General features: G+C 41.6%; 1 protein-coding gene across 5 annotated transcripts; it reads right to left on the minus strand.

The window, feature by feature from the left end:
• Window positions 1–8,544: 8,544 nt before the first annotated feature.
• On the minus strand, window positions 8,545–14,279 carry LOC127004016 (chitobiosyldiphosphodolichol beta-mannosyltransferase-like). 5 transcript variants are annotated; one of them, XM_050871481.1, is made up of 3 exons: window positions 13,995–14,279; window positions 13,037–13,110; window positions 8,545–10,618 (listed from the first exon to the last, which is right to left on the minus strand). In XM_050871481.1, exon 3 carries the CDS (start codon window positions 10,615–10,617, stop codon window positions 9,274–9,276), a length of 1,344 nt encoding a protein of 447 aa, XP_050727438.1. In that variant the 5' UTR covers window position 10,618; window positions 13,037–13,110; window positions 13,995–14,279; the 3' UTR covers window positions 8,545–9,273. The 5 variants fall into 5 exon arrangements, with proteins under 5 accessions (XP_050727438.1, XP_050727353.1, XP_050727185.1 ...); XM_050871396.1 differs by lacking the exon at window positions 13,995–14,279 and adding an exon at window positions 13,792–13,988; XM_050871228.1 differs by lacking the exon at window positions 13,037–13,110 and having other exon boundaries at window positions 13,995–14,278.
• Between the last annotated feature and the right edge of the window lie 283 nt (window positions 14,280–14,562).

The raw sequence follows: 14,562 nt of genomic DNA on the forward strand, positions 1-14,562 counted from the left end.
AGAGAGAGAGAGAGAGAGAGAGAGAGAGAGAGAGAGAGAGAGAGAGAGAGAGAGAGAGAGCCCTGATTATGTGTTTCTAAGTACGATATATTATTTTTCCAAGCTAGTAATGGTAATCAAGGTTTTATTATTATTATTATTATCATTATTATTATTATTATTATTATTATTATTATTATTATTATTATTATTATTATTATTATTATTATTATTATTATTATTATTATTATTATTATTATTATTATTTTTATTTATTTTCGTATTGCACATTATTCTCTCCATCTATTATTACCTCATCTTCCTCCTCTTCTCCTCTTCTCTCCTCTTCTCTCCTCTATTTTCCTTTTCTTTCCTGTCTCCATCCACAGCCTCTCTCCTATTTCCCTCTTTTCCTCCCTTCCTTCCTGTTTCCCTTCCCTCCATCCTTTGCTCTCTCCCTCATTTATCCATCCCTCCTTCCCTCCCTTCCTTTCATTCATTCCTTCTCCTCTCACTTTCTTCCCTCTTCCTTCTCCTTTCTCTCTGTCTATCCACAATGCCTATCTCTTCTTCATCCTCTCCTCCTCTTCTTTCTCCTTCACACCCACTTCCTCATCCCTCCTTCCCTTCCTCACCCTTCTCTCCTCTCCCTTAATCCTCCTCAGTCTATCTTCTCCCTTCCTCCTTCTGTCCCTCCCTCTCTCTACAGGACACAGCCTTCCTTCTCTTCCTTTCCTCCTTTCATTCATCCCTCACACACCTTCCTCCTTTACCCTCCTCCCCCTCCTCCCTCCTCCCACACACACACCCCTCTCCTCCATCCCCCTCACACACACACATACACACACACACGCAGGCCGGCGGAGGTGCTCACAAAATCGTCGTCGGAGAGAAGTTTCCCCGCGGTGAACGAAGTGCATAGCAAAATGGGAGCCTCGATCACCTTGGGCCTACAAATCAAGTTGAAAAAGCGCTGACTCGGCTTCCTCGGACCGACTCGAACGCGGCCTTGCCAGTGATCAGCGGCCCGTCCCGTTTTGTATCGTCCTGGAGAAAGTGGAGGCTTGGGATGGGGTGAGAGAGGGAGAGAGAGGATGTGAGGGAGAAAAGAGGAAGGTTTGAGTAGAAGAGCTCTGTTTTGAAGGGTAAAGGACGAAGAAGCGAAGTGTATCAAGGTGCAGAAGGGGGAAGGTAGATAGGGAAGATGGGGTGTGTGAGAGGTAGGGAGTGGAAAAAGATGGTTAGGGGAGGAAGAGAAGGTGTAGGAGGGAGAGGAGAGGAGGAGAGTGGAGGAGAGGAAAGGTAGATAGGGAAGATGGGGTTTGTGAGAGAGAGAGAGAGAGAGAGAGAGAGAGAGAGAGAGAGAGAGAGAGAGAGAGAGAGAGAGAGAGAGAGAGAGAGAGAGAGAGAGAGAGAGAGAGAGAGAGAGAGAGAGAGGGAGAGAGAGAGAGAGAGAGAGAGAGAGAGAGAGAGAGAGAGAGAGAGAGAGAGAGAGAGAGAGAGAGATAGAGAGAAAAGGTAGATAAAGAGGGTGTATGGGAGAAGGAAAGAGGAAGAAAACAGAAGAGGATGATGGGGGTGGAAGAGGAAGCGTGTATAGAAGGGGGAGTAGGAGGAGTGGAAGAGGATGGAGAGGGTAAAAGGGGAGGTGCAGGAAGAGGAGAGGGAGAGGATATAGGAAGGTAGACAGAGAGGATGGGATGTGAGAGAAAGAGAGAGTGGAAGAGGATGGAAGGGGAGGGAAGAGGAAGTATAGGAGGAATCGGAGGGGGAGGAGAAGAAAAAGAAAGGTCGATAGGAAAGATGGAGTGAGTTAAGATTCTAGATGTTAGTTATGATATGAAGAAGATAGTGTATTAAGTTTTATTTGATTGAGAAAAAGAAGAAATATGAGAAGAATAAAAAAAAACAGCGAAGAAAATACATACACACACACACACACACACACACACACACACACACACACACACACACACACACACACACACACACACACACACACACACACACACACACACACACACACACACACACACACACACACACACACACACACACACACACACACACATCGATAATAAAACACATGCAGGAAAAAAAACGAAAGAAATTAGAAAGTTACGCAAGACTTAAAGATAGAAAGAAGAATAACAGATAGTAGTAGTAGTAGTAGTAGTAGTAGTAGTAGTAGTAGTAGTAGTAGTAGTAGTAGTATAAGGAAGAGTATCAGTATCAGCATAAACTCCATAAATCTTAGTGGTGGGGGATCGGGGGAGGAGAACGGGGCAAGGACAGCGTTGATCCTCCTTCGACCCATCGCGCGGAGCCTAAATTTGAAGTGTTTGATCCCCTTCCCGATGGTTCTTTGATGCTCTTATGCAATTAGGGCCGTGAGAGGGCGGGGCATGGCGTGGTGATTGACTAGGATCCCATTACCGAGAGAGAGAGAGAGAGAGAGAGAGAGAGAGAGAGAGAGAGAGAGAGAGAGAGAGAGAGAGAGAGAGAGAGAGAGAGAGAAAGAGAAAGAGATACAGGTAATAACAGGTACAGACACACACACACACACACCTGCCTAATCAAGATATCTCACAGTCATGCACACTCTCACTTTTATCAGTTAGCCGCTTAACCAAAACTCTGCGGTCTTTAAGCCAATGTTTTGACTACCCTGGAAACGGCGATAGTAGGAATATATAAAAAGGTTAGGTTAGGTTAGGTTAGGTTAGGAGTACGAGAGTAAGTACGGGTTTTTAAGAGTGGGAGAGAGAGGGAAGGAGGGAGTGGTAGTGGTTGTAGTAGTAGTAGTAGTAGTAGTAGTAGTAGTGACAATACCATCACTTCCGTTATCTCATTCTACCCCTCCATATCACCATCACCATCACCATAATCACCACCACCATAGCGTACGAATATGAAACAAAAGAAAGTGACCACCAACCACCACCACCACCACCACCACATTCACAGCCTGACCCTATCTAACCTTTCCTTCACCCCACCCCACCCTACCCTCACCCCACTCCCCACCCTCCTTCTCCCGGCTTCGATAAAACACCAGAATAAATTATCTGTGTTTATGTCTCCGTCCGGGCTCTTCCCCTCCATTATATTTTCGCTCCTCGCTCATACGGTGGCCATTTTTATGTACCAAATAAGAGAGAGAAAGATAGGTCGGCCCCCTCGCCATGCATCATTGAGTCTTGCCAATGGGCGGTCACGTTGTTTTTTTACCCACAGATATCCACAGTAAAGCTGATTTATAACCCTCCTCCGATTCTCTGTTTTCCGACCTTCCCTTCCCTTACACTCACCCCTCGAGCTTCTCTGTACCCGAAAATGAGGTTAAATACTTGAAAAAGGTCTAATATGTGTGTTTTGAAGCTTGTGGGGGTTAGTGAAGTGGGTTAAGTGAGGTTTTGTGGGTTTGCGTTAGGTTGGTGTCGTAAGGGAAGTCAGCGTGAGGGTGTTGTGAGTGGTGGCTGTGTGGCGGCGTGTGTTGGGGTCAGTTACTGCTAATATACGACCAGTTTCCTGAAATTAGGGAACTTTGAAATGGAGAACCGACCGCCACCACTACCACCACCACTACCGCCACTACCATCATTTTTTCCCTTCCCCTGATCTTAAATATAAATAACGTGATACACCACCGTGGAAGTATTTATGAACTCTACTAGATATATGAAAGGTGAATTATGGGTTTTCCTTTTCCTTTTTTTTTTTTTTTTTTTTTTTTTTTTTTAGACGGGAGGTGGGTTGGACACGGCGGCGCTCGGATCTATAGGCTTAGATTCCGTGTGGGTTAAAATCCATATTTGTTCTCAGTTATAATTTTATCGGTTTATGGATAACGTAGAGTTGTTGTGTGTGTGTGTGTGTGTGTGTGTGTGTTTTAGGGGAAGAAGCGTTTAGATTGCTTACGTCTTTTGTTAATTAATATTCAACATAACCTCTTTGACAGAACCTTTTATATAAGTTCTTTCCTTCCCATGATCCAATATTGTATTCATTCCTTTCCGTTGGTGGGTGGAGACAATGTGTTACAAAGGGAAATAAGGACACAGTTAAATACGGAAGTGTGTGAATAATTTAATTGTTTTAGTTTACGTTCTTACCTTGAGAGAGAGAGAGAGAGAGAGAGAGAGAGAGAGAGAGAGAGAGAGAGAGAGAGAGAGAGAGAGAGAGAGAGAGAGAGAGAGAGAGAGAGAATGAAGTAATAGCTCATTGACGGAACCTTTTACACAAGTACCTTTCTTTCCCATCACGTCACAAACCCTTATTCATTCCTTCGCATTAGTGTGTTGCAAAAGGAAATCATAACAACTACCAGCTATTCGAAAGTTAAGTAATGTCTCTTTAACATAGCCTTGTACACAACCTTTCTTTCCGACACGTCACGAGAGTGTATCCATTCCTTTGCGATCGTATGTTACAAACTGAAATCGTAAACTACCATCTATTTGAAAGCGTGTGAATAATCCAACTGTGTATAAGCCCTCGTCGTAACCTTGAGAGTGAGAGTGAGTGAGAGTGAAGAGAAGTCAACACCGAGTAAGAGAGATAAGCGGGACATACATAAGAGAGGTAAGCAGCTCTGATAGGGATGACGTACGCTTGCCCGCTGGTGTGTTTGTATTCTGACGCTCCGAGATGATTAAGACGCGTCACCGCAAACTCTCACAGGGTAGCAACTCATTAAAAGGGGAAAACATGAGAGAAACGTCATATTAGTTATTTATTTACTTATTTATTTATCTAGGTCTGTTAATTAACTATATGTATGTCTCCTTTTGTCTTTATTTATTTGTTTGTTTGTCTATTAACGTATTTATCATTTTATCTCATTTTCTTTTCATTAAATCGAGACATGGGGGGTTTAATGGAGATGAGTTGTAGTAGTAGTAGTAGTAGTAGTAGTAGTAGTAGTAGTAGTAGTAGTAGTAGTAGTAGTAGTAGTAGTAGTAGTAGTAGTAGTAGTAGTAGTAGTAGTAGTAGTAGTAGTAGTAGTAGTAGTAGTAGTAGTAGTAGTAGTAGTAGTAGTAGTAGTAGTAGTAGTAGTAGTAGTAGTAGTAGTAGTAGTAGTAGTAGTAGTAGTAGTAGTAGTAAACGAAGAAGAAGAAGAAGAAGAAGAAGAAAAAGAAGAAGAAGGAGTAGTAGTAATCATCGTCATCACCATCATCATCATCATCACCATAATAATAAGAAGAAGAAGAATAGCAATAACAATAATAACAATAACAACATAACAAGCAGCAAGGAGGGGGAGGAGGACTATTATAATAACAAAAAACAATTACCAGGGAAGTAGCAAATGACTCAGAATATGGAGGAAGGGGAGAAGAAGGAGGAGGAGGAGGAGGAGGAGGACTGATCTCATCCCTCACGCTCCATAAGGCAGGGAAGGCAAGGCAGGATGAGGCAGGGTGAGGCAGGGTGACAGGGAAGAAATGTTACTATGTGTGGTGGTACTGGTGGCAGGGTGAGGCAGGGATGACAAGGGAGAAATGTTACTATGTCTGGTGTTACTGGTGGCGGGGTGACGACTAGGCTACTGGAGCGACGTTTTGGAGGAGTTAGAGAGGAGTGAGAGGAGTGCAAGAAGACCTTTTAATTAACTGTTTATATACCTGTTTATTTATCTATCTGTGTCTGTTTATCCATCTCACTTTCTCTATATATACCTCTGTCTATCTGTCTACCTGTCTTTTTTTTTCATCTCTGCTAAAGGAAAAGAAAAATGAGCTATGTGTGATTGCTGCTATGAGACAGTCTATCTATCTCTATCTATCTATCTGTCTGTATCTCCTTTTCTGTCTGTCAATTTCTGTCTCTTAGTAGTAATCAAACATATGCTCCATTTTTTTCCCTTTTAACAGAGGAAAAAATTTGAGCAGCTTCACTTCTGTCTCTGCTAAGAGAGGAAACAGTTTAATGACCCACTGTTTAAACCTTCGTAAAAGGTGAAGAGTTCTTATTTGAGTAACTGGTAGTGCATCATTGCATTTTAAAAAGGATGAAGTAGTACCTATCATTTTCATTTTCACCATCACCTTCGTCACTGTCTTTCATCATCTTCACAAATAAATTTACTTATTCGACCTCTGTCTACGTATCTATTTGTCTATCTATATATCTATCTACTTGTCTATCTATATCTATCTATCTAACAGTATAATAATAGAACATACTTGCACGTTGATCAAATTATATATACCTAAGTCTCTTGTATGGATTCTTATCATCGCCTATAATTGTCTAACTTCATTCGCGTCGTCATCATCAGTAAGTTTAAAGAAGGCTACTATTATAATTTCTCAGTAGTTGACGTTTTCTCTGGAGCAGCATAAGTTGATTTTATATGCATAACTATCTTGTACTACATCCATATTCTCTCTCTCTCTCTCTCTCTCTCTCTCTCTCTCTCTCTCATCCCCCTCCTTCCCTATCCTTCCCTTCCCCTCCTTCCCTCCCTTTCCCTGGCAGTCCTTCCCCTTCCCATCCCTTAATTCCTTCCCTCCCACGGCAGTCATTCCTCCCCTTCCCATCCTTCCCCTCCTCCTTTCCCCATCATTAATCCCCCTCCTTCTCTCCTTCCCTTCCCCATCCTTCCCCTCCCTTTCTTTCCCTCCTTCCCATCCTCCCCTTCCCCTCCTCCCCTCCCTTCCTTTCCCCATCCTCAATTCTGCTCCTTCCCTCCCTCCCTTCCCCATCCTTCCCCTCCCTTTCTTTCCCTCCTTCCCATCCTCCCCTTCCCCTCCTCCCCTCCCCTCCTTTCCCCATCCTTAATCCCCCTCCTTCCCTCCCTCCCTTCCCCATCCTTCCCCTCCTTCATCTTCCACCTTTGATTAGATAGTTAGTGTAGCTTGTCACAAACAGCCTCGTATGGACCATCAGGTCTGCTGTTGTTTGTTCTTCCTTTGTGTTTTCTTTCCCTCCTTCCCATCCTCCCCTTCTCCTCCCTTCCTTTCCCTCCTACCCTCCCCATCCTTACATCCTACCCATCCCCTCCCTTCCTTTACCTCCATACCATCATCCCCTACTCCTCCCTTCCTTTCCCTCCTCCCTCCCCATCCTTCCATCCTTCCCTTCCCCTCCCTTCCTTTCCCTCCTTCCCATCCTCCCCTTCTCCTCCTTCCTTCCTGTGGCGGTCTCGACGCAGCGGAAATCTCCCCGAGCGTCAAGCTGCGAAATTAATATAAAATTCCGAGTGCGTAACGGCGGCAGAATGAAGATTAATATTATTAGGGCCGTGTCTGAGATGTGGCCTATTGTTGTCAATGATATCGGAAAATTGAGAGACAAGACGCTGAATTCTGGGCCGAGGAGGAAGGGCGCTGGTGGTGGTGGTGGTGATGGTGGTAACTCCCCCTCGCAAGCCCTTCTTTTCTCCTCCTCTCAAGCCCTTCTTTTCTTATCTTCCAAACCGCTGGATCACCTTGACTTAAACTGTGTGTGTGTGTGTGTGTGTGTGTGTGTGTCATGCTAGTATTGTCCTTGCTCCAAATTTATGTTCCTCCCTTCTCCCTTGTTGTTTACCTGCAACAATAAACTATCAATCAATCAATCAATATATATTCATCTAGTTTACCTGTAAGTAAATTCGTTATGTGTACCTGTAACTCCTTCACTGAATCATCTCTGGATTTAGACCGTTCCATTTGTTAAAGGTTCTATTATGGAAAGTTGTTTATTTCTTTTGTTTGTATCTGCTTTTCTTTGACCTAAATTCGTGTTCCCTTGCTCCTTATGTTCGTGTGTGTGTGTGTGTGTGTAGACCTAGTTATGGTGTACAGGAAATGCGCTTACCTACGCTCCTTGGGTCCTGTGTCCGTTTCTCGATCAGTCAAGCTTAGGGTTAAACGTGTTTCAAGCTTATTAACTGGACAATACCCTGCCCAGGCCATTCCTCAGGTCAGTGCATCTGTATATATGGACAACTCTATATATCTTTCGAGCACTTGCTTTCTTCAGTCTTTTCATGTACTTTTGTTCCTTCTCCATCCCATAGAAACATGTCTATTAATTATTTCTACTCTCATCACTTCCCTCAATACTGCAATCATGTCTTTTTTTTTCTCTTTCTTCCAAGGTCGACACCTCCAGCTTTCCTTTTCTAATTACTTGTTTTTGATAGTGCACTTGGAAAAAAATGAAGGATGAGAGGACAAAGCTTAATTGTATAGCAGGAAAGTGTAATTAATGTGAGAGAAAGAATATCTATGAAATGGAATGCTGAGTTTTTTGTGCGATATAAGAGGCAAATATTTGAGAACATCGGCTGAAGGTACAAGGGACAAAGTGCACAGACTCAGAACAAACATGCCTACCGTGGTCACAACCTTAGGGGAGCTCTGAGAACCAAGTATCACAATAAACAGAATGAAACGTAGTTCTTAAATAATAGCCTAGAAAATTATATTAAACAGAAAAATGCATGCTAAGCTGAGATGCTGAGTGGGAGGGTGCAAGGAAGGCATTTTTACCGACACTTCTGAGATAAAATGTTGACTGAAAGCTGTGTTATTGAGTTGATCCTGTTACTGTTAGGGTATTAAAGAAAATAAGTATGCATGTAGTTTTATGAACAACAACAAAATATACAATGCAAAATTACACACCAGAAAATAACTAGGAACACATACATTGATACAAGACTGTGAAGGCTTTGTGAGAACTATTTTTGGAATGTTAATCTTTACTGGAGTAAACATGCTGACCACTTCATTTACTGATGGAATTACTTTAGTATCTCCATCACCATGAGGGCAGGATTATGGAATGGTCCATGCTCAGCTTTTTCTTTCTCTTTAAGAAAATATCGTGAGAATTTCAAGCAGTGGCTAACAAAAAATAATTTTCATTACCAACTACAGAAAGTACAAAAGTAACAAAAATATATGCACTGTATATTTTCATTCCATTAACATTTAGCATGCAAAAATAGTCATCTATGTTTATCCTGTTTATGATTTTGTTTTTCTAAATAAATATGCGAGGGCAAATGAGTGGTGTGTAGATTCATATATTTCCATATCCTAACATCTATCCTTATATACATGTTAAGATTTGGAAATGCATCTTCACATGTTCTGTTTCACTATTACATGCAGGTGCAAAAAGACCAGTAAATGTCCTGCACACACTGAAGAATGGCTCAGTTGCAGATCATTTCCGAGTGTGTCTTGAGAGCAGGAGCTGCCCAGATATGAGAAATAATATTACATTTTTATTCCGCCTCGTCTCGTCACATTTGAGTTCCCAAAACCTTGATCCACAATGCCTCCAGCATGTCCCCTAACCTTTCGTTGTCACTGTTTCACTGAACAAAGGCAGGGCATTACAGGTCCAGCAGGAGTGCCAAGTCAACTTTCTAAAGTTTTCAATATTCTTATAGAAGTCATAGTAGGTTTCCTTTATGGCAGTCTCTTTCGGGAATCCACGAAACCAGTCTTGCAGCAGGTTAGCAAGCTCCTCCGTGCTTTTAAACACCATGCCATTTTCATTGTGATGCACCAGCTCCGGCAGCGCAGGGTACTCAATGGCTACAACCGGCAGTCCGCTGCCAAACATGTCCACCACCTTCATGGGCAAGTCTAGACCTGAGGAAGAATAGTGGAGACAAACTCCAAGGTCAGCAGAGGCTAATAACTTTGGATAATCTTCTGCAGTCATCCAAGGAGTAATAACAGCCACATGTACCCATTGCTTCTCTGCTATGAGTGAGGTGTAGTAGGCCTTCATGGGGCCCTTTCCTGTAACAGCGACTATAAGTGGAGGGTAGTGGTCGGGAAACTCCTGCCGCACATGTTCATAATCCTCCAGGGCATGAAAGAGAATCGAGAAGTCCTCGTCCTCCGTCCAGCTGGTGGAGGACACGACTAGGGCCGGCCGGTCCTCACACTCAGTAACTCTGCCGTCGGCATACCTCTCAGTGAAGACAGTCTTGTCAGGAGAGTCACTTGAGAAGCAAGGGTATGTAGATGAAAGCTTCATGAAAAGATCATGTTTTTCCTCAACAGTAATTGGGTGAAACCTTTCTGCTGGGCGGTCGTACAACACTGTTATCCTTGTGATGCCCCAGTTATCTGCAAGATCAATTTTCATGGCCTTGGTCACACAAAGTCCTCCGCTAGCAAGCTTTCCAAAGATTTTTTCAATAAGACCATAAATAAACACTAAAGGGTGATTCTTTCTCAGCGTAAGTGCAAGAATGGAATAGCCGTAGTTGTGCCAGTCAACAAAGAACTTTGTTCTGCTAATAAAACAATAAAACCAGCAAACAGGCATTGCAGGGACACCGGGCGGATTCTGAAGGAGAAGATATTTGCTCCTTGTTGCTGTTAACAGTGTGAAAAACAATATCATTGATTGCCAGACAACCTTAAAAACAAATGCTAAAAGCCTTGGCAATGTGATGTGTGGAAAAGGTCTCATGTAAGTAAGCGTAATGTGCTCATCATTTAGTATTTCTAACTGCGGCTTTGACCCGGCAAATCCCACTAGATTCACTTCATATCCTTCTTTGGAGAGAGAGAGTGCGTGGTAGTTCATGCGAGGGGAGTGGCCAAGGTCTCCCAACACCACCACAGTCACCTTGTCACGCAGCTTTTCTTCAGTGTCACTCATCCTGTCCTCCATCCTGTGAAGAAAAGAGTCCTTTAATACTGAGATTTGAATGATATTCTTAGTTTTAAAACACAATCACTATAAAAAATTATCAGAACCTTGTACCTTTTCATGGCAACACAAGTGGCACTGCTCATAAATTTTAACAACTAAGTGATAGCCATAATGTTTTTGTTACTTTACCTATTGACCCTGTAACACTGAACTGCTATAGCTAGAAATTTGTTGGTCTTTTTGACACAATCTTATGTTTTAACTTGGGGGCAAATAGTCCCAAATCTCTTCACTTACTGCAACATTGTATGTGGTTGTATTAACATTCATCAAACATTGCTGGATTTTAACCCCATTTTATTTGTTTACTCACACGCTTAATAATTTGCTGAGTAGGGAAGATTGTGTAGCAACAAGCCTTTAAAACAAAAAGAAGCATCCATTACCTAATCAGAGTCTGCTTATCAAAAGATCAATACTAATCAGTTGTTGTGAAGTGACAGAGCTATACTGCCAGAGTTGAAGTTTATAAGGACTATGAAATGATAGGTTTTAATGACCCCTCATTTTGTAACAGAAAGGGATGTGGCAACTACAGTAAATGGTAGGGATAATATGTTTTATCATGATAAAACACACTATCCCTATCTGGCTGCATTTATACCCTGATATGAAAAGAATGATAAAAACTTGCCAAACAGCCTCAGCACTATACTCATAAGATAACTGGTCTGGCACATTTTTGCTACATGAAGGAAATGAAAATAGATACCATACATTAAGTTACAGAAGGTGCCCCACTAAACGGATATTTGTGGAAGTACCACCTTTGATCTCTATCCTTTATCTGTTGAATAACAAGATGAGTCACACATGAGATTAGGGAACAAAATGTAGAGCAAAAGCTTTACTCGGAACAAAACATTTCTGGACTAAAAATTTAAATGCTTCTACCCCCCTCCCTCTTGATCCTCTACAAAATGTGTCTGTATCCAAGGAGATTATTTACTCTGTGGTACTCTTATAAACAAAAATGTAGATGAATTATTGTTTGACCCATAAAATTGATGTGCTTCTTGCAAATATGATGATTCACTCAACACTGAGGCAAACAGGAGGGTCAAGAGGAACAAAGTCCATGTTTGGAGATTATGGATTGAGGCTAAACAAATAACCACACTCATAGGTTGAGATAGTGAATAATTCATGCCAAAATAACCAGCAACTGTCCTTTTGGCTGGCAGCAAGACCCTCAACATTATTATTATTATTATTATTATTATTATTATTATTATTATTATTTTTAGTATTATAACAAAACACCTGAGATGCCGACAAAAAGAAAATGAAAGTGAAAGCAATGAGAGATGAAGAAAGAGGACGAAATAATATAGAAGATTATAGAAGTGGAGGGACAGGGAGGTAGGGCAACAAATATCCAAAAATACACACGTAAATAAAGATAAATAATGAATCAAAAAGTAAAAATATTAAATATGAGCATAATGTACGGAACAACCACTGATTTATCATGCCTTCCCTTATTTCCCATTACTGACTTTGTCCTGGCCACCACCACAACCCAGCCAAAAAGGGTTAAATACCAGTCCACACACTGATAGAGATTACCTACTATGGTCTGTTTTTATATTCAGGTAAAAATGCACTTGCCCACAGAGATGCCCCTATTCCTTGGAAAGTTTTCTCCTAGCTGACTGGTTGAATATAAGATGTCTAAATAACATCACTGTATTTTAAATAATTCCCAGGTAATACGAATCAAAACTCATTTATTGCGTCAAGTTCTCAATTTTCTCCGTCTAATATATGTTAAGTCAAGTTAGAATTATAACGAGTAAAGAGATTATGAAGTAATGTGCTGGTAAGTCTTGATTTGTTAACATTACTAAGAGTTTTAGTTAAGAATTAGATTATTAAAAAGAATAGTTAATTACGATTGTTAACTAGGGGGGTCGCTGGGGCCCCACTGCCAGCTGTACAGTGTTAGTGCAATGCAACCTAAGAAGTGTCACTGAGGGGGAGGGGCAACTGTCAAATGGAAGGAAAAAAATAGGAAACTGCATTAAAATATACAAAATAAATACCTCGACAGTGTTAGTCAGTGTTAGTGGTGTGCAACCTAACTGTCATTGAGGTGGGGGAAGCAAACTATCAAATGCAAGGGAAAATCACGCCACAATATAGGAAACGGCAGTGTACTATATCAACTCTGGATCTGGACGATAATGCGCTGCAGTGGGCACCCGTACAGGTGCATAACACGTACATTTGTGTTAGCTGTTGGGGGGTCGGGGGAGCCGAGTGTGCAGGGGAGGGAAGTGAATCAAGTGTCACTGTTAGTGCTGGTGTGTTGTGGTGACAAATGAGTGTGTGTTTTTCTGAATGAGTCTATTGTACTGCAGTCTGAAATAAATACCTTGACAAGCAGTTGGGTGCAAGCAGGGATAGCAGGGCAACTGTACAATGTTATTAGCAGCGCCAGCCCAAGAACTGTCACGGAGGGGAGGGACGTAAGCCTAAGCAAATAAATACCTTGACAAACAAATACCTTGACAAATAAATACCTTGACAAATAAGACCTTGACAAAATAAGACCTTGATAAATAACACCTTGACAAATAAATACCTTGACAAATAAATACCTTGACAAATAAGACCTTGACAAAATAAGACCTTGATAAATAATACCTTGACAAATAAATACCTTGACAAATAACAACCTTGACAAATAAATACCTTGACAAATAAGACCTTGACAAAATAAGACCTTGACAAATAAATACCTTGACAAATAAATACCTTGACAAATAACAACCTTGACAAATAAATACCTTGACAAATAAGACCTTGACAAAATAAGACCTTGATAAATAATACCCTGACAAATAAATACCTTGACAAATAACAACCTTGACAAAAAAGACCTTGACAAATAACAACCTTGACAAACAAGACCTTGACAAAATAAGACCTTGACAAATAACACCTTGACAAAACAGGAATAGGAACAGAAAGGGAAGAGAAAGGAGACAGGAACAGAGGAAATTGCTAAAGACAGGAATTGAGGCCGGGTGGATGAATAGCGAGGGAATAAAGAATTAAGAAACAGAGACAAGAAGAGAGGGAATAGGAATGGGAACAGAGATAAGAATAAGAATGACATATAAATACCTTGACAAGCAGTGGGTGTAAGTAGTGAGGGCAGGGCGGCTGTACAACGTTATTAGCAGGGGAGAGCAACCCAACAACTGTCACGGAGGGGAGGGTCGCAAGCCTGTAGCCACGCCTCCACGTCCGGGGCTGCTGGACGTCCACTTACAACTATACTTATCTTATAACAACTAGTAATAAGGGAGGGCGGCGTGTACACTCACCTCTCTCCACATAACCAGGGGGCCTACGAGTGCCGGGGCCCGTGGGTGGTTGCTAATTAACGTTTGCTGCAGGTGTGAAGGTGCTGCAAGGGCTGATGATGACGATGATGGCTGCGTGTTATTCAGTAAAAACAAAATAGTCTTCTTATCCTCCTTTATGTTCCTCCTTTTACTCTCATCTGTTCCTCTTCCTCCTCTTATATTCCTCTTCCTCCTCTTGATCTGTTCCTCTCCGTCCTCTTCCTCTTCTTCTCTTCCTCTTCCTCCTCTTCTCAAGGCCAATACAACTGTCCCACCTTGTCTAATACCACTTGCTTGCCTCCAGGAACACTTAACATCTTTTTTTATCAATTCGTTATTCAATATTAACTTTCTCTGCATTAATTAACGTTTACCTATATACCTGACGGCCTAATTAACAGGTGATGCTAAATATACCTGTCCCATCTTTCCTAATGACCCTTGATTGCTCCCAGGTACACTTACACATCTTTTTTTATCAATTCGTTATTCAATATTAACTTTCTCTGCATTAATTAACGTTTACCTATATACCAGACGGCCTAAT

This window comes from Eriocheir sinensis, chromosome 1, assembly GCF_024679095.1.
Source record: "Eriocheir sinensis breed Jianghai 21 chromosome 1, ASM2467909v1, whole genome shotgun sequence".
NCBI classification, from domain to species: domain Eukaryota; kingdom Metazoa; phylum Arthropoda; class Malacostraca; order Decapoda; family Varunidae; genus Eriocheir; species Eriocheir sinensis.